This window comes from Heloderma suspectum, chromosome 1 (genome assembly GCF_057233095.1).
Source record: "Heloderma suspectum isolate Gila_16-S chromosome 1, 16-S_ref, whole genome shotgun sequence".
Lineage (NCBI taxonomy): Eukaryota > Metazoa > Chordata > Lepidosauria > Squamata > Helodermatidae > Heloderma > Heloderma suspectum.
In genome coordinates, this window is record NC_139458.1 from 121,201,581 (window position 1) to 121,222,840 (window position 21,260).

General features: G+C 43.2%; 1 protein-coding gene across 4 annotated transcripts in view; it reads right to left on the reverse strand.

Annotated features, from left to right (window-relative positions):
* The window catches only part of SERGEF (secretion regulating guanine nucleotide exchange factor), a 170,770-nt gene that overhangs the window by 134,179 nt on the left and 15,331 nt on the right, over positions 1-21,260 (reverse strand). For all 4 annotated transcript variants that reach the window (XM_084855047.1, XM_084855048.1, XM_084855050.1 and 1 more), the window contains exons 7-8: positions 15,280-15,342; positions 14,158-14,316 (exon numbers count right to left, since the gene is read on the reverse strand). In XM_084855047.1, the coding sequence (XP_084711173.1) occupies positions 14,158-14,316; positions 15,280-15,342 (222 nt within the window). The remainder of the gene's footprint in view (positions 1-14,157; positions 14,317-15,279; positions 15,343-21,260) is intronic.

Here is a 21,260-nt window from a genome sequence, read left to right on the forward strand (position 1 = left end):
GGACGGGAGCTGAGAGGGGAGTTCCATGGCATTTCCCTCTCGGCTCTGGTCCTATCCTGCCTCTGCTGCGGCCACCAAGAGCAACTGTGCCAGTCTCTGCCAGGCACAGCAGAGGAAGGCGCAGTTGCTTGCTCCATTCTGCCAAAGGAGAGCAGGAAGGAAGGAGATTAACCCTTCCCACTCTCCTTTGGCATAAAGAACCCGAGAAGAAAGTGCGTGCTGTGACAGCTATGTCAGCTATGACAGCCATGAAAACCAAGTATCAAAATAAACTGAACTTAGAACCAGACCTTCAAATCGCTCTATCACAAAGTGTTAAACCAAGATTTTCAAAAGTAATGAAGCATATTCAGTCACATTGCCCTTACTAAATAAATTATTAATAATATGTTTTAGTGAGAGCAAAAAGGGGGTTTGTACTATTAATAAATACAATAAACAAAACTTTCTTTCAAAAATATTGTTTATTTCATCTTTATCTCATCTTTTTTACATTTCTATTTTTGTGTATGTTTTATAGCGAACATAATATATTAGTACAGTAGTACATGTATATAATTTATAAATAAATAAATAAACAAACATATATTGGCCCCTTCATGGATCACTGCATTGTTGTGGCGAAGGGGCTTGTGTAACTCGGTGAAGCCACCCAAGACGGACAGGTCAAGGCGGAGAGTTCTGACAAAATGTGGTCCACTGGAGAAGGAAATGGCAACCCACTCCAGTATTCTTGCCACGAAAACCCCATGGAACGTATCACAAGGCTGAAAGATATGACACTGGAAGATGAGCCCCTCAGGTCGGAAGGTGTCCAATATAGGAGGGCTAACGTTGTCCCTATCTTCAAAAAGGGTAAAAAGGAGGAACCTGGGAACTACAGACCAGTCAGTCTGACATCAATCCCTGGGAAAATTCTGGAGCAGATCATAAAGCAATCCATCTGGAAGCACCTTGACAACAATGCCGTGATTACTCGAAGCCAACATGGATTTGTCAAAAACAAGTCCTGCCAGACAAATCTGATCTCATTTTTTGATCAAGTCACCTCCCTTGTAGACCGTGGGAATGCTGTAGACATCATATACCTCGACTTCAGCAAAGCTTTCGACAAAGTGCCCCATGATATCCTGATGAGCAAACTAGCTCAAAGTGGGCTAGATGAAACAACGATCCGGTGGATCCACAGTTGGCTACAGAATCGGACTCAAAGAGTGCTTATCAATGGGACCGTCACAAACTGGGGAGAGGTAACGAGTGGGGTACCGCAGGGCTCAGTCCTGGGCCCAGTGCTCTTCAACATTTTTATTAATGACTTGGAGGAGGAGGTGCAGGGAATGCTGATCAAATTTGCAGATGACACCAAATTGGGAGGGATAGCTAATACTTTGGAAGACAGAAACAAAATTCAAAGTGATCTGGATAGACTGGAGCGCTGGGCAGAAAACAACAGAATGACATTTAATAGGGACAAATGCCAAGTTCTGCACCTAGGAAAAAGAAACCAAATGCACAGTTACAAGATGGGGTATACGTGGCTCAACCACACTACAAGCGAGAAGGATCTTGGAATTGTTGTCGATCACAAGTTGAATATGAGCCAACAATGTGATGTGGCTGCAAAAAAAGGCAAATGCTCTTTTGGGCTGCATTCATAGAAGCATCGCTTCCAAATCCCGGGAAGTACTAGTTCCCCTCTACTCAGCACTGGTTAGGCCTCATCTGGAGTACTGTGTCCAGTTCTGGGCACCACACTTTAAGAAGGATGCAGACAAACTGGAGAGGGTTCAGAGGAGGGCAACAAAGATGATCAGGGGACTGGAAACAAAGCCCTATGAACAGAGACTGAAAGAACTGGGCATGTTTAGCCTTGAGAAGAGAAGACTGAGGGGATATATGATAGCACTCTTCAAGTACTTGAAAGGTTGTCACAGAGAAGAAGGCCAGGATCTCTTCTTGATCATCCCAGAGTGCAGGACATGGAATAATGGGCTCAAGTTACAGGAAGCCAGATTCCGGCCGAACATCAGGAAAAACTTCCTGACTGTAAGAGCAATACAACAATGGAACCAATTACCTGGGGAGGTGGTGGGCTCTCCCACACAGGAGGCCTTCAAGACGAGACTGGACAGCCATTTGTCAGGGATGCTCTGACTTGGATTCCTGCATTGAGCAGGGGGTTGGACTCGATGGCCTTGTAGGCCCCTTCCAACCCTACTATTCTATGATTCTATGATCTATGATACTACTGGGGAAGAGCAGAGGGAATTCCCAAGTAGCGCCAGAAAGAGTGAAGCGGCTGGGCCAAAGCCGAAAGGACACTCAGCTGTGGATGTGTCTGGTGGTGAAAAGAAAATCCGATGCTGTAAAGAACAATATTGTTTAGGAACCTGGAATGTCAGATCAATGAATCAAGGTAAGCTGGAGGTGGTCAAACATGAGATGGCAAGATTGAACATCAACATCTTGGGAATCAGCGAACTAAAATGGACAAGCATGGGCGAATTTAATTCAGGTGACCATCATATCTACTATTGTGGGCAAGAATCCCTTAGAAGAAATGGAGTAGCACTCATAGTCAACAAAAGGGTGGGAAAAGCAGTCCTGGGGTACAATCTTAAAAACGATAGAATGATCTCAGTATGAATCCGAGGCAAACCATTCAACATCACAGTAATTCAAGTCTATCCCCCAACAACTGAAGCTGAAGAAGCTGAGGTTGATCAGTTCTATGAAGACCTACAACACCTTCTAGAACTAACACCAAAAAAAGATGTCTTCTTCATCATAGGGGATTGGAATGCTAAAGCAGGAAGTCAAGAAATCACCAGGATAACATGCAAGCATGGCCTTGGTGTACAAAATGAAGCAGGACAAAGGCTAATAGAGTTTTGCCTAGAGAACACGCTGATCATAGCAAACACTCTTTCCCAACAGTACAAGAGGCGACTCTACACATGGACATCACCAGATGGTCAATATCGAAATCAGATTGATTATGTCCTTTGCAGCCAAAGATGGAGAAGCTCCATACAGTCAGTAAAAACAAGACCTGGAGCTGACTGTGGCTCAGATCATGAGCTGCTTCTTGCAAAATTTCGGTTTAAATTGAAGAACGTAGGGAAAACCACTAAACCATTCAGGTAGGACCTAAATCATATCCCTTATGAATATACAGTGGAGGTGAGGAATAGATTTCAGGGATTAGACCTGATAGACAGAGTGCCTGAGGAACTATGGACGGAGGTCCATAACATTGTTCAGGAGGCAGCAACTCAATCCATCCCAAAGAAAAAGAAATGCAAGAAAGCAAAGTTGCTGTCTGAGGAGGCTTTACAAGTAGCTGAGCAAAGAAGGGAAGCGAAAAGCAAGGGAGAAAGGGGAAGATATATCCAACTGAATGCAGAGTTCCAGAGAATAGCAAGGAGAGACAAGAAGGCCTTCTTAAATGAACAATGCAAAGAAATTGAGGAAAACAACAGAATGGAAAAGACTAGAGATCTTTTCAAGAAAATCGGAGATCTCAAGGGAACGTTTTGTGCAAAGACGGGCATGATAATGGACAAAGAAGGCAGGGATCTAACAGAAGCAGATTAGATTAAGAAGAGGTGGAAAGAATACACAGAAGAACTATACAGGAAAGATCTTAATGTCCCTGATAGCCATGAGAATGCACTCACTGAACTTGAGCTGGACATCCTAGAGAGTGAAGTCAAGTGGGCCTTAGGAAGCATTACTAACAACAAAGCTAGTGGAGATGACAGTATTCCAGCTGAGCTATTTAAAATCCTAAAAGATGATGCTGTTAAAAGTGCTGCACTCAATATGCCAACAAATTTGGAACACTCAACAGTGGCCACAAGACTGGAAAAGGTCAGTTTACATTCCAATTCCAAAGAAAGGCAACGCCAAAGAGTGTTCAAACTACTGTACAATTGCGCTCATTTCACATGCCAGCAAGGTGATGCTCAAAATCCTACAAGCTAGGCTTCAGCAGTATGTGAACCGAGAACTACCGGAAGTACAAGCTGGGTTTCGAAGAGGCAGAGGAACTAGAGATCAAATCGCCAACATTCGCTGCATCATGGAGAAAGCAAGAGAATTCCAGAAAAACGTCTATTTCTGCTTCATTGACTACGCTAAAGCCTTTGATTGTGTGGATCACAACAAACTGTGGCAAATTCTTAAAGAGGTGGGAGTACCAGACCACCTTAACTGTCTCCTGGGAAACCTGTACTAGGGTCAAGAAGCAACAGTAAGAACCGGACATGGAACAACCGATTGGTTCAAAATTGGGAAAGGAGTACGACAAGGCTGCATATTGTCGCCCTGCTTATTTAACTTATATGCAGAGTACATCATGAGAAACGTCGGGTTGGATGAAACACAGGTCAGTATTAAGATTGCTGGGAGAATTATCAACAACCTCAGATACGCAGTTGATACCACCCTAATGGCAGAAAGCGAAGAGGATCTAAAGAGCCTCTTGTTGAGGGTGAAAGAGGAGAGTGCAAAAGCTGGTTTGAAACTCAACATTAAAAAAACGAAGATCATGGCATCTGGCCCCATCACTTCCTGGCATATGGAAGGGGAAGAAATGGAAGCAGTGACAGATTTATTTTCTTGGGCTCCAAGATCACAGCAGACGGTGACTGTAGCCATGAAATTAAAAGACGCTTGCTCCTTGGGAGGAAAGCTATGGCAAACCTAGACAGCATAGTAAGAAGCAGAGACATCACCTTGCCGACAAAGGTCCGCATAATCAAAGCTATAGTTTTCCCAGTAGTAACGTATGGCTGTGAGAGCTGGACTATAAGGAAGGCTGAGCGCCGAAGAATTGATGCTTTCGAACTGTGGTGCTGGAGAAGACTCTTACGAGTCCCCTGGACTGCAAGGAGGTCAAATCCGTCCATTCTAAAGGAAATCAACCCTGAGTGCTCATAGGAAGGACAGATACTGAAGCTGAAGCTCAAATATTTTGGCCACCTAATGCGAAGAGAAAACTCCCTGGAAAAGACCCTGATGATGGGAAAGATTGAAGGCAAAAGGAGAAGGGGATGAGATGGCTAGATAGCATCACTGATGCAATGAATATGGACTTGAGCACGCTCCGGGAGAGAGCGCAGGACAGGAAGGCCTGGCATGCTATGGTCCATGGGGTCACGAAGAGTCGGACATGACTGAACCACTGAACAACAACAACAACATATATTGGGGATGTATGCTCAAAAATATTTTACTGATTGGGATGCACAATCAGAAAGGTTTGGAGACCACTGCTCTAGACAAAAGTTGCTTCCTTCTCTGGAGAGGTGCACCCTATTCAGTCTGTACAGTTCTTGTTAGTCAAATGTGATATTTGGAAAACCAATATGTTTTCCACCTTGAACCTCCAGGAAAACCCACATTCATCTTCCACCTGGCCTTGTACACCTTGGCTGGTTTCACTGCCCCCTGCCACACATGCCTCTCAAGCAGATCCAACTATATGACTGTCACACCTGGGATGCTGGCGACAGCAATGCCAAAGCCATGCAGGAAGCCTGGGAGGGCCAGAGGGAGAGAGGGAGAGAGTCTTCCCTGCAGTCTGCCGGCTCTCTGCTGCTCCCTTCCTTTCCACCAGGACCACACCACTACTACGACCCCAATGTGGCTCCCAGGTAAGCAAGGGGCTTTATTTCTTAAAAAAGGAAAACATGTATGTATATTACAGACTGACACACAATATTAAGAAACTTCGGCAGCGTACTAATTGCTAAAAAGATACACATCATGACTTTAATTTAAGACAGAACATTTCTATTTTAAAATCAGGTATTTTCATAGTTTGGCAAAATACGGGCTGGGTTGGTGTTTCCTTTGCATTTTTTTCAAATTAAAAATGCTGTGAGAAGCCTCAACTGACTTACTGCCACCGACATAAAATGTATATTTTATGGGCAGTATTTACTTGGATTTGGCAAAAGCTGCAAATACAGAACTATTTACACTTACATTTTTTGTGTCCTACATTTAAAATAGAAACACCATGTTGCTTTTCAAGGTGCCCCTAAAAAGCAGCAAAATAAATAAATCAGCTAAAAGCTGTTCCATAAAACTGACCTGACTTACATGGCATCTACTGTTAGCACACCAGAGTTAAAATCTCTCCACACAGACAGCTCCAACATGCTTAATGGAAGCCTTTTTGTGTAAACTGAGGATACCTGTGCAAACCTTACTCCATCTGTTCAGCACGGCCTAAGCTGTCGGAACAAATGTGAGACTGTGACCAAAGTCACGTGCAAGCAGCAACAACATGGGAGACCAAGGGCTACCTCAGTGGCATGAATTTCCGAAACACGTAGCATTTTTGTATAGGGCAACATGTGGAAACCAGGGGTGGGGAATCTCAGGCTGGGGAGACCAAATCCAGCCCTCCTGTTTTTCCCAGAAGGCCACATCCCATTTCCCCTGACTACTGATCATTTGGTAGTTTCCCGGCTTTTGTGCATCTTCCCCCCCACCCCACCCCGCCCCGCCCCGCCCCAATTTTAAAAGGTTGAAATGCCTCTCCTCTGGCTTAGTTTCTGGGAGTAAGAGCCTTAAGCTACAATATGCTGACATTTTTGTTAGAATAATTGTATTTTTGGCCCCACCCATTTTGCCTTTGGCCCCACCCAAACACTGGAAAACAGGCCCGAGTCTCTCTGAAACTGAATTCGGCCCCCAGGCTGAAAAAAGTTCCCCACCCCACATTAGAGTCTGCATGGGGCTCAACAACCCTGAGGCAAGTTTCTCTCCCTCCCTCTCTCCCTCTCCCTCTCCCTCTCTCTCACACACACACACACAAGCTATGTCCTCTAGGAGACCTGATAGCATGAACCATAGCCGTCATGTCAACCATCTTTGACTGCAATTTAGATGAATCCTGCTTAATGGATGATTCACCCATTTTTGTACATAGTGTTACTCCATATGGTGGCAGTGTTGTGAATGAATTACATAGCAGTTCCAGGGAGGTTTCTGCTAAAGGTTTCTGAAGTTCTCTCCTTAATACAATAGGAAGTGACCATTTCTATTACAGTTCATTTCCAGAACTATCCATCTTTGCCCAGCTTGCTTGCACAAGACATGCTAGCTATTGTGGCAGAACCCACTAAGTCAGAAGGCTTGAGAGATCTCAAGTTCGTTTTTTATTAGAATCCCTAAAACCCACCCACCAGAGCCTGGTGGAAAAAAACATACTTAGAATTAAACTATTCCGAGCCCAGGAATTTGTTCTGAGTACTAGAGGTGAACAGAGTGGGCAAGTTCACACATCAAGCTAAGCCACCCTGAAGATAAGCCACAATGGGTTGTGGTTTTTTGCTGGATAACCCACATTATTCCCAACAGACAATTGTGCACACTGAGACTTACTGTAGGTTGTTTCCCTCCCAGTCCTCCCACTTGCTCCCAGCTCGAATCCCAGGAGCCTTTGCAGCAGAACTCATTTCCCTTTTTCCTTATGTCAGCATCCTTTCTGCAACGGGTCTGCTGTGGTTGCTGGCTCATATGGAGCACACACACACCCATCACATCAGATCGCAAAAAAGAAATAATTTTCTGAGCAATCATGAACGCGGTAACGTGTTCACAAACTTTTTCTTTCTTTTTTTAGGGTTTTGCACAAGTGCACAGCAGCACAAAATCGCCTGTCCGCTATTTAGCCCAGCATACTGATATCCGCCTCCTGTCAATGTCATTATCAATTTCATCTTCTACTTCAGCATTTGCCTTGCTAGCAAACACCTTTAAAAAAAAAAAAGGCTGCTTTACCTACTGCTGAAGTCATAACAGCCACCAAAAAGCTCCTTCTCCTACAGCTGCCATCCGCTTTCAACTCCCCCTGCTTTGTGGTTTGGATGTCACAACAAGCCACCCTGAAAACAAGCCACCCTAAACACCCCAACAACAAGCCATGGTTCTCAGAGTGGCTTGGTCATGGAAAACAACCCACGATGAAAAAAAACACTCCAGGTTCAGACATCACAAGCTACCCTGAGTCAGCCCACCAGGGCTTATTCTGTCATGCAAACCAGGTCATTGTGCAGTTCTTCCACACAAAAATCCATTCCTGGTATCCCCGAGCTTTCTTTATTTCAGCAATATAATCTAAGATAAGAGTGTATGTCATTTTACATATGTCATATAGAAATTAAATAAATACAATTTGATTACTGTTATTGTTGAACAAGTGAGGGTCAGAAAGCCTTGCCAATCTACTGTAAATCATCCAGGGATCCAGTAGATCCAGATCTATCTTCTGCCCACCCATGCTCTAAAGAGAAAAGTCTAACTGCTCAGACTTTTTCTGTCTCAGTCTCCATCCCTTTCTCTCAAGTCATCCATTTGTCTCTAAGCAAAGTCAGCAGGACCAGACAAAATATTATTATGATCACATCCACAGAAACGTTCAGTAGACAAAATTGCTTTATGGGCTGTAGGTAGGGGGAGGGTTGTCTGCAAACTGCCTTGCGAGGTAGGTTTATTTATCCAATTTTTACAACGTCCTTCAGTGGAAAATTATACCAGGGTGGTTTACAAAATAAACACAGAATCACAAAGATACAATAAAACATCAAATTATTCATAAGGAATAGAATCAAAGCAGCAATAAAAGAATCAAATGATAAAACTGAAATGGTAAAGACCCAGGAAAGTAAAAAGTCTTTACCTAGCGCCAAAAAGGCACTGAAGTGGGCACCAGGCAGACCTCCTTGGGAAGAGACTATAACTTGCCCAAGGCCACCAAGTGAGACTCAAAGATTAGCTGTAATTTGAACCTGCATCTCCCAGGTACAAACCCTAATAATTATCACATTGCACTACATTGGCCCTCAGGGACTTGAGTAACTAACTGAAGAAGTTTCAGGTCCATTAACATTTAACAGTGAGAAGACAGAGAACAGCCGAACAGGTTAAAAAAGCGCAAAATATGGTACCTGACTTCAAAAAGAACACTGACGATTTCAGCCAGTTAGCTTGACTTTAGTCTAGACTGTAGACTCTACGGGATGGCATTAAAAGTAACAGTTTGTGGACACACATGACAGAAAACTAAGAATCAAGCCAGAGAAACTTTAGAGCAGTTTGGGCCTGTAGTTGATTTTGCGGCTTAAAAAAACAGATGTTTCTCATCAGTATTCATTCTTCCTCAGTAACCAATGACAATCAGATTGAAAGATAATGGATCTATGCGAACCTTAGAAAGGCACTTGAATCAGCTCTACATAATATATTTATACATAAAGCTTTAAAAGAGAAGGTTATTCTGTCATACATAAATACCAGTACCCAGATGGCTGAACAACCACACTCAAAGAGTAATTATTCATGACTTATGGTCAAAGAGGAGGTGTTAGCATGCGATGTCTCCCCACCAAGACTTTGCCTGGATTTGATCTTACTAAATTATTTGGACAAGGGAAGTGGAGAACATACCTCGATGCTCAGAAAATGGGAAAAGATGACAAATGCTATAAGTAGAAGGTAGGATCAAGAATGATCTTGAACAAATTGCAATATTGAGCTTGAAAGCTAAGGAAGTGACATTACTCCATACTTCATGAAACAACATGTGAAGTACTAAGCTAGATTGGAAACAAATGAAAGGCAAAAGTGAGAGAGAAAACAACTGTGTAATTAACTCTCTCATCTCCTTCAAATTCTCAAAACACGTTCTCTAAGAGAACAGAGTGGAGGGGGGGAAGAATACCTCTGCCTCCTGAAGGTTAATCTCTTATCAGGAGATTACTGTGCTACAGTCTCTTGATTTAAGTCCAAACTTCAGATTAAAATGCAAATAACACTACATGTAATGAACCAATCATACTTAATATTTATTTTGTCCCTTTTTAAATGTTCAAAGGGCTTTATATGCATTAACTTAGTGATCCTTACAACCACCCTGTACAGTAGGTCAGGTCAGTATAATGGAATAATGGCCACCTAGTGAGCTCATTTCCTGAAGTGAGGCTTGAGGTGGGGACTTCCTGGTTTGAGCTCTAAGACTGGAGTCCTAAATACCCCTATGGGGAAGTAAGCCCCACTGAACTCAATACGACTTACTTCTGAGTGGACATGGATCAATCTCGTCTGATCTCGGAAGCTAAGCAGGATCACCCCACTTACTTGTGGGGTGCCACAGGGTTCCATCCTCTCCCCGATGCTATTTAACATCTATGTGAAGCCACTGGGGGCTATCATCAGGAGGTTTGGGGTGCAGTGTCATCAATATGCGGATGACACTCAGCTCTACCTCTCATTCAAATCTTCACCAAGGTTGGCCGTAGAATCCCTGTCCAAATGTCTGGAGACGGTGAGTGGCTGGATGGGGAGGAATAAGCTGAAGCTCAACCCTGACAAGACCGAGGTACTTTTGGTGGGAGACAAGAGGAGGCTGGGGGATGTTGACCTGGTGTTGAATGGGGTACAGCTACCATTGAAAGACCAGGTCCGCAGCCTGGGGGTCATTTTGGACTCCCAGCTGTCCATGGAGGCTCAGGTGTCAGCTGTGAGCCGGACAGCGCTGTATCAACTCCATCTGATACGGCGGCTGCGCCCCTACCTTCCCGACCATCTGCTCCCATCGGTAGTACATGCCCTGGTCTCCTCTCGTTTAGACTACTGTAATGCGCTCTACGTGGGGTTACCCTTGAAGACGGTTCGGAAACTGCAGCTGGTACAGAACGCGGCGGCTCGCCTGATTAAAGGCAGCCGCCGGCGAGATCACATCACTCCAGTGCTGAAGGAGTTGCACTGGTTACCAGTTGTTTTCCGGGCCAAATTCAAGGTGTTGGTTTTGACCTTTAAAACCCTATATGGTTCCGGCCCAGCCTATCTTAAGGAGCGCCTCCAGCAACACCAGACAGGCCGCTTAACAAGATCAGCCTCGGATGGCCTTCTCTTTGTCCCATCAGCCAGGACAGCTAGACTGGTGGGGACGAGGGAGAGGGCCTTCTCTGTGGTGGCCCCCACTCTGTGGAACTCCCTCCCTAGGGAACTCCGTCATGCCCCCTCTTTAATGAGCTTCCGTCGTGCATTAAAAACGTTGTTGTTCAGGCAGGCATTTGGGGTGGGTTAGGGTATTTTTTTAAAAAAAAAATTATGGTAAAATTTTATTGTTTTAAATTGTTTATGGTGGGTTGTACATCGCCCAGAGTGGCTGGGTGACCAGTCAGATGGGCGATTAATAAATTTAATAAATAAATAAATAAAATTAGTACTTGGATGGGAGACCGCCTGGGAATCAGGCTTCCTGCACTGAGCAGGGGGTTGGACTCAATGGTCTTGAAGGCCTCTTCCAGCCCTATGATTCTATGAATCTATGAATTGCACTGTTAGCCACAATGAAGTAATTCAGTATGAAGTAATAAGGAATTCTGCTATCACATTTCTAACAAGATGAACATGAGGCACCTGACTAGCCATTTCTAAATTCTTGTACCCATCCATTTTATTTTGCTCACTGGCAGTCTTCTCAAGATTCTCCAGCATAATATTGCCATTCGTTTCCTTTTCTGGGAACACTGCCTAGAACAGCAAGTCACTGATATTTAGATGGGGCATGAAGGCGTTCCAGTGTAATTAAAGAGTTCAAAAACAGCAAAAGCCAAAATGAATCCTCCCTTAAAATAATTTAGCACATAATGAAATGTCCAGTGTAATTTTGCTATGACACTTGACGGGGGGGGGGGGGGGGAATCAAACAGCAACAAGTGAAGTAGCTCTCTGTGGGATAAATTCCACCAGGCTTTAATCACACAAGCTCTGCCCTTGAGCACAGGGCTGTTTTTCACAAATTGCAGGGGGGCGGGATCCAGATCAGGACCCTAGAGTGGGACATAGGAGGGTTAATCCTTTGCCCCCACTGCAGTTCTGATCTGGATGGGGGCCCCGGCACAAAAAATGGTCACTGAAATGCTGCTAAAGGACTTCCAAGTAAGTTCAAATTCAGGGATGATTTTGCAGGAAGGACATGATGCTATGCAGCAACATTTCCCCAGTGGTTTGATGACATATTTTTCTTCTGGGATTTTTTATGGCTCCAGTTTGATTTTTGCCGCAGTCAAAAATGGCAATGTAAGTGTATGTTTTTTTTAATACCAACTTTCAGGGGAAGGAGCGTGTAAATCTTTGGTTGTACCAAGAATTTATTTACCCATTTTTATGGTAATTTGAACTGATGGTACATGACAGATTAGTGGATGTATCTGGAAGAGCACAAAAATAAATAAACTTCTTTAATTAAGGCTGCCTTTGTTATCAGCCATTCCAGTTTAAGGAGGAAGGCACTTATTCTGAACTGAGGATGACTCATCTTTTGTAAGCCTTAAAATGCTCATTCTACTGTTCTTCACCACCCTTCTACTATATTTAGGACTGCCTTCAGTCAAAGAACTTCTATGCTATCCTTATGTAACCTAATTTACATCTAGAGCATTACAGAACCTAGCCCCATCATCAAGAGAAATAGCAACTACACGCAGCATCTCTCAGCTTGGGTTTTGCAATTCTGTAGTTCTTTTGATAATGCAAACTGCAAGGATACCAGCGAGAGAGGCTACATATTTAAATTTAGATGACAGAGGGGTCGCGATGCTTGTTATTTTTCCTTAAACAGAGGCCCAGTTCACATGATCACAGGGTGGTTCACAAGCCATGATGGCTTGTGAACCACCCTGCATGTGCTGGTCACGTGCTGGCTGATTTGCATAATTACCCTCACTGGGCGCAGCTTCTCGTGTCATCCAAACCCAGCAAGGGTGGCTTATTAAGTGGTTAACAAATCACCCAGATCCCATGGCCTGTTGTAGGGTGGTTTGTTAACCATCCCAACAAGCTACCCTTACTGGATTCGGATGACACGAGAAGATGCTGGGGGGGGGGTGCTCAGATTGGCAACCTGGCACCCATGGCTGCCCCAACCCACCATGGTTAATAATCCACAGTGGGCTGCAGTGATCATGCAAACCAGGTCAAGGAGTTCTGTGGAGCCCTAGAGATGAACACATTTGTTAGTCTTTGAAGTGCTAGAAGCTTATGTTGTTTTAAACACAAATGAGCTATACAGAACACAACATGGAGGACTATTTGCGCCTTTGTAGCAACAACATCGAGGGTATGAAGCAGCACATCTTAAAAAGAAGCTGTCTTATACCAAGTCAGACCTCTGGTCTATCTAACAGTCGCTCTCCAGGGTTTCATATGGGGGTCTTTCCCAGCCCTGCATCCAAGTCCCAACCCTCATGCAACAAGATCCCTTTTAATGCATTATGCTGCCATTCCTCTGAGCATTCACTGAACGCAAGAACAAGGCCCTGACATGAACAGCTGTATGTACAGAGACCTCTATGCGTGTGATCAGGAACCCTGTAAATGCAAGCAGCATATGAAAAGGTCTGTGGCGCATCTCAATTAGGATTTGGACACAATGCTAAACTGCAGTTAATTGAAAACAAAGTGAAAGCTTCCAGTCTCCTCCTCTCAGCTGCATCAGAGGATGAAAGAGAAGGAGGAAGCATACTGAACTAAACTATTCCCCAACTGAGTACCCTCCAAATGTTTTGATCAACTTCAGTCCAAAGAAACTGCCTTCAGTTCTTTAAGGAGGAAAAAAAGCCAGGATATAAGTGTAATAAACAAACAAACAAACAAACTTTCATCAGCCCCAGCCACCATGAACAATGCTCAGTAGTTCTGGGAGTTGTAGTCCAAAATATCTGGAGGGCATCAGGTTGGGGAAGGAAGCGCTAAATTATGGTCTGATGGACCAAACCACCATATTATATAAAAAAAAAAAACACATATCCTTGGGAAAGTGGCTATTGTCCATCAAAAACCAAGGACACAATACTACTTAGAACAACTTATAAACAGATCTTCCTTTTACTTCCTCCCCCTATCATGGATTTTGCTCCTGCATCAGGGGACCTCAGCAAGATGGGAGTACCTCCAAAAGCTCACAGAACTCAGTCCTAAAGGCCAATTCATACCTTACGTTTTCCAGTCACAGGATTTTGCCATACCTTCCATGCATCTCAACCTGAAGATTCTTTTATTAATCTTTTTATAAACAACATTTTCAATGAAGTGAATATTTTCATATGTAACACCCAACTTTTTATGTCCTACCTGTTTGCACTATCATGTGTGTCCATCCATTCCAGACTTTTTTGATCTTTTCACCCCCAAAATAGTGAGTTTCTATCTTCAGAGGTTTCAAAAGAAAATAATCTTGGCTCACTAGCTGCTTATGTTTGTTGCTCCCCCAAACATACAACTCTCCTTCATCTTAAAAGAAAAGAAAGATGTTAAGAAAGGACATAGAACGTGTCTTAAGGACACAGAAATATTGACTAAATGTCATTGTTCCATTGCACATTTGCGCTCTGTCTTGTCTTCGACTATGACACAGACAGATGAACATTCTAAAGAACAACAATACATCAAATTTAAAATATACTTAAGTTGCCATTTAGACATCACAAAGGACAAGAAATGAAGCTTAAGTTGCAATGGGTAGTATCCAATGGTGGTATTGTGCTAGTGGGAAGTACTTCTTGTCACACAAGGTGGGACACCCATTTTCTCCCACCTGCTGCATCCCACTGTGACATATCCCATACTATTCTGTAGGGCTCTTCAACCCTCAGGTACAGCTTTTTAGGAGGATGCAGAGTAGATGTGGGGGGCAGGGTAACAGTGAAAACCAGAAGTGGAAATGCTTTCCAGTTGTGTGAAGCCATCATCGGATACAACCCCATGTATACAACTGTGTATTGCTGCAACTTAACTCTCTGCAAAAAACAAAACCAAAAAAAAAAAAAAAACAGGTAGTACTACAAACCAACATAGCACTACACAAAATTTGCCAGTCCAAGATGAGTGGCTTCCCCATCTCTATTAAGAGATAGAGCTGGGAGAAAAGCTAAGGTAGCGAATATAGAATTTCAGGGAGAGGGGTTAAAGTCATTAATGTGTTGAATCTCTTTCCACACTATGCTTCTGACAAGAAAAAGAAGCTCCTTCATATTCCACAAGGTTAAAAGAATATCCTACTTTGGGGAGGATCACAAATCCATTAAAGACGGCGGGAGTGGGAAGTATGTGTTGCAAGGTACACCCAAGTTAAATGTGAACACTGAAATGCACAAGACACACACATTTCACAGGCAAGTTGAACTAGTCTCAGAGACAAAATACTTGGTGTGTTTCAGCCAAACAAAAGAGGTGACCACACACAGTGAAACCTACCTGTGAGTGAGACAGCATGGTATGAGCCAGAAGTGACACTCTTCACTTTGGTGTTTTCTAAATCTAGGACAATAATCCATTATATTTCATTAGAAGAAGAGAGAGATTTCCTTTCACAGGAGCATTTTGCAATGCAGAAAGCCACAACACATGACTGCATAAGAAGAGAACTAAGAAAAAAAGGCACAAAGGGCGGGGGGCTGTGAAACGTATTGTGGCAGCAATGCAATTAGGTAAGACCTGGGGGTGGGGGGAGAGCCAGGGAAAGAATTGAGGGATTGAGCTGCAGATGGAAAATTGTTGTCTAGACATTAGGTCTATCCACTAAGAAACAATACAGGAGTAGACTTTGTACACAAATTTCTCAGAGACCAGGTCTATCTATCTTGGTAGACCCGGTGCCCATGCCTTGTTGCTGCTGTTGCCAGAAATGATAGACTTGTTCTCTGATGCTAGTGATGTATGTATATACTTACACCCCCTAAAAATTCCTGAGGTCATTCATGCCCACTCCCCCCACCCCCAGGTCTTACCTAATTGCATTGCTGCCACAATATGTTTCACAGCCCCCCCCCCCTTTGTGCCTTTTTTTCTTAGTTCTCTTCTTATGCAGTCATGTGTTGTGGCTTTCTGCATTGCAAAATGCTCCTGTGGATGCACCAGATTCCAGGTATCATATCACAGAAAATACCATTCTTATAGTCATTTGCAGCCTCCATGTAAGTGATCTCCTCACATTACTAAAGTTTTAGTATTTTCAAAAGGTAACCAAAAAGAAGTTGGTCTTCAGATGGACATTCACTTGAACATGTCTCAACATTTAAGTATTTAGGATTTTTTTCCCCATTCTTTTTAATCTTGGACATTCCATAGGAATTATGCTATTGATAATGCACAGAACAGCATGGCTGCCATTCAGCCTTTCTTCTATTCTAAAGGGGGCTGTCATGGGCTTCGGCTATTGGGCAGTATAGAAATGAAAAGAAAGAAAGAAATATCCCCTCAGTTTTGCAAGTCTCCACTGCCAAATCACTTGCTCAGCTTTGATATGGCACTCAAATTTGGGTTCTGAGCTACAATTCAAATGCTGAAAAAGCCCTAACAGCCTTCTTAAGGGCAATTTTTGGTGTCTCCAAATGTGTGGCAACTGCAGTTTTGAGACTCGAGGCAGGCCTGGACTCTAAAGAAACCAAAGCTTGGTCTCTAGCTTTGAAACTTTGGCTTTGCTTAATGTTTCTACTTCTTCATCCAATTACTTGACATTGATCCACTTAAATCCATATGTAAGTTTATGGATGAAGATGCTAAATGACAAAATATAGAATCTAGGGCTTTTTCCACCACTGCTGTTTCTCATACAGCCCTGATAAGGCTAGATCTTGTATAATCCAGCATATTAAAGATATAGATTTTCAAGATTCACTCGTAGCAACAAACAAGACCTGCTCTCCTTTGGCATTTAGCATTCATCCAGCTTCTTATCGTTCAGTCATTAAGTCATGTCCGACCATAGCATGCCAGGCCTTCCTGTCCTCCGCTCTCTCCCGGAGTGTGCTCAAGTTCATATTCATTGCATCGGTGATACTATCTAGCCATCTCATCCTCTGCCATCCCCTTCTCCTTTTGCCTTCAGTCTTTCCCAGCATCAGGGTCTTTTCCAGGGAGTTTTCTCTTCGCATTAGGTGGCCAAAATATTTGCGCTTCAGTTTCAGTATCTGTCCTTCCAATGAGCAGTCAGGGTTGATTTCCTTTAGGATTGACTGATTTGACCTCCTTGCAGTCCAGGGGACTTGTAAGAGTCTTCTCCAGCACCACAGTTCGAAAGCATCAATTCTTCAGCACTCAACCTTCCTTATAGTCCAGCTCTCACAGCCATACGTTGCTACTGGGAAAACCATAGCTTTGATTATACAAACCTTTGTCAGCAAGGTGATGTCTCTGCTTCTTACTATGCTGTCTAGGTTTGCCACAGCTTTCCTCCCAAGGAGCAAGCGTCTTTTAATTTCATGGCTACAGTCACCATCTGCGGTGATCTTGGAGCCCAAGAAAATCTGTCACTGCTTCCATTTCTTCCCCTTCCATATGCCAGGAAGTGATGGGGCCAGATGCCATGATCTTCGATTTTTTAATGTTGAGTTTCAAACCAGCTTTTGCACTCTCCACTTTCATCTTCAACAAGAGGCTCTTTAGATCCTCTTCGCTTTCTGCCATTAGGGTGGTATTGTCTGCGTATCTGAGGTTGTTAATTCCCCCAGCAATCTTAATTCTGACCTGTGATTCATCCAACCCGGCGTTTCTCATGATGTACTCTGCATATAAGTTAAATAAGCAGGGCGACAATATACAGCCTTGTCGTACTCCTTTCCCAATTTTGAACCAATCGGTTGTTCCATGTCTGGTTCTTACTGTTGCTTCTTGACCCTCGTACAGGTTTCTCAGGAGACAGGTAAGGTGGTCTGGTACCCCCATCTCTTTAAGAATTTGCCAGTTTGTTGTCATCCACACAGTCAAAGGCTTTAGTGTAGTCAGTGAAGTTGAAATAGACGTTTTTCTGGAATTCTCTTGCTTTCTCCATGATCCAGCGAATTCTGGCGATTTGATCTCTAGTTCCTGTGCCTCTTTGAAACCCAGCTTGTACTTACAGTACGTCTCAGTTCACATGCTGCTGAAGCCTAGCTTGTAGGATTTTGAGCATCACCTTGCTGGCATGTGAAATGAGCGCAATTGTATGGTAGCTTGAACACTCTTTGGCATTGCCCTTCTTTGGAATTGGAATGAAAACTGACCTTTTCCAGTCTTGTGGCCACTGTTGAGTGTTCCAAATTTGTTGGCATATTGAGTGCAGCACTTTAACAGCATCATCTTTTAGGATTTTAAATAGTTCAGCTGGAATACTGTCATCTCCGCTAGCTTTGTTGTTAGTAATGCTTCCTAAGGCCCACTTGACTTCACTCTCGAGGATGTCCAGCTCAAGTTCAGTGACTGCACTCTCATGGCTATCAGGGACATTCAGATCTTTCCTGTATAGTTCTTCTGTGTATTCTTTCCACCTCTTCTGAATATCATCTGCTTCTGTTAGGTCCATGCCTTCTTTGTCCTTTATCATGCCCGTCTTTGCACAAAACATTCCCTTGAGATCTCCAATTTTCTTGAAAAGATCTCTAGTCTTTCCCATTCTGTTGTTTTCCTCGATTTCTTTGCATTGTTCATTTAAGAAGGCCTTCTTGTCTCTCCTTGCTATTCTCTGGAACTCTGCATTCAGTTGGATATATCTTCCCCTTTCTCCCTTGCTTTACGTTTCCCTTCTTTGCTCAGCTACTTGTAAAGCCTCCTCAGACAGCCACTTGGCTTTCTTGCATTTCTTTTTCTTTGGGATGGATTTCGTTGCTGTCTCCTGAACAATGTTACGGACCTCCGTCCATAGTTCCTCAGGCACTCTGTCTATCAGGTCTAATCCCTGAAATCTATTCCTCACCTCCACTGTGTATTCATAAGGGATATGATTTAGGTCATACCTGAATGGTTTAGTGGTTTTCCCTACGTTCTTCTATTTAAGCCAGAATTTTGCAAGAAGCAGCTCATGATCTGAGCCACAGTCAGCTCCAGGTCTTGTTTTTACTTACTGTATAGAGCTTCTCCATCTTTGACTGCAGACATAATCAATCTGATTTCGATATTGACCATCTGGTGATGTCCATGTGTAGAGTCGCCTCTTGTACTTTTGGAAAAGAGTGTTTGCTATGATCAGCGTGTTCTCTTGGCAAAACTCTATTAGCCTTTGTCATGCTTCATTTTGTACACCAAGGCCATGCTTGCCTGTTATCCCAGTCATTTCTTGACTTCCTTCTTTGGCATTCCAATCCCTTATGATGAAAAGGACATCTTTTTTTGGTGTTAGTTCTAGAAGGTGTTGTAGGTCTTCATAGAACCAATCAACCTCAGCTTCTTCAGCCTCACTGGTTGGGGCACAGACTTGAATTACTGTGATGTTGAATGGTTTGCCTTGGATTCGTACTGAGATCATTCTATCGTTTTTAAGATTGTACCCCACTACTGCTTTTCCCACCCTTTTGTTGACTATGAGTGCTACTCCATTTCTTCTAAGGGATTCTGGCCCACAGTAGTAGATATAATGGACACCTGAATTAAATTCGCCCATGCCTGTCCATTTTAGTTCACTGATTCCCAAGATGTTGATGTTCAATCTTGCCATCTCATGTTTGACCACCTCCAGCTTACCTTGATTCATTGATCTGACATTCCAGGTTCCTAAACAATATTGTTCTTTATAGCATCGGACTTTCTTTTCACCACCAGACACATCCACAGCAGAGTGTCCTTTCGGCTTTGGCCCAGGCGCTTCACTCTTTCTGGCACTACTTGGAAATTCCCTCTGCTCTTCCCCAGTAGGATACTGGACACCTTCCGACCTGAGGGGCTCATCTTCCGGCTTCATATCTTTTAGCCTTGTGATACGTTCCATGGGGTTTTCTTGGCAAGAATACTGGAGTGGATTGCCATTTCCTTCTCCAGTGGACCACATTTTGTCAGAACTCTCTGCCATAACCTGTCCATCTTGGGTGGCCCTGCACGGCATAGCTTATGGCTTCACTGAGTTATGCAACCCCGTTCACCACAACAAGGCAGTGATAAGTCTCAAATCAAATACTTGCAAATATTAAGCATCTCATAGTATAAGAGGGCATTTACTCTTGCATGTTTTAATGTGATACCCTCAGCCCTCTAGGATGGGAGATTTAGGGGGATACCTTATTCCAACAGACTATGTCCTTGTGGCTCAGAAGAAATCGATAGAGTAAGCAATGTTTTTCTTTTCTGATATTTTTATCAAGATATCCGCAAGAAGTTAATTAATCCATTAACTTATTTGTATCCTGGAAGATCGTCTGAATAGTATGTTCCTTTTCTTCTTTCTGATACAAACAAGTCTGTTAGAGAAGTTATAGCTAAATATTTGTTAAGAACAGTGAAAATACAGTCTAAAATATTATTGAGCTAGACTAATTTTTCTGCTTGTCTGTTTTCTCTTTTTCTCTTTTTTATTGTACAAATAGAGATATTCAACTTATGTTTTAGGATTTTACTTCTGTAAGTAAAATATTATTGAGCTAGACTAATTTTTCTGCTTGTCTGTTTTCTCTTTTTCTCTTTTTTATTGTACAAATAGAGATATTCAACTTATGTTTTAGGATTTTACTTCTGTAAGTCAAGAAAAATTCAAACTCACCTTTGAATTTTATTCTCCCGTGTCTGTTATTGTATAGGTCTTATTGTGAGGTCTGTTGACTGGATCATTAAATTGACTGATAGATTGACATTTGGGTTTATACTTTACACCAGCCTTCTTAAACTTGGTGCCCTCCAAATCTGTTGGACTGCAACACCCATCATTCCCAGCCAGCATGGGCCATGGGGGAAGGCTGCTTTACACAATGCTAATGAATCCATAGCTGTTCATTCTGTAGGGCGCCCCAAGGACTCCAATTTACCAAGAAGTCAGCTCAGCTATAGAAAAATTCCACATACTTCTATGGAATGTGAAATATTTTGTTATGGAGACAGTGCAAGACCAGTGTCCAAAACCCCTGCTGAAGCCCCAGATTTTTACTGCTCACCAGAATGCAAGGAGTCATTGTGATTGGGCCAAGTAGGCATCCATTGGGAGAGCATTCCATAACTGTGATGTTGCAGCTGAGAACCTCCTGTTACTTGTGGCCACTTGCCTCACCTCTGAAGGCGGGGAACATGGAACAGGGCCTTAGATACGGACCAGAGCGGATACGTGGGTACCTTGGGATGCCGTGTTCCTTCAGATATCCCATCCCATCATACTGCTAACAATAGAGACATGGCATAGGAGGTCCTGCTTTGGCCTCCCACACTGTCTTTGGGTCGCTCAGCCATCAAGCAGTAGCGGATGGGATTGAGGTAATGTATTCTGCAAAAAGGGGAGCCCTGTG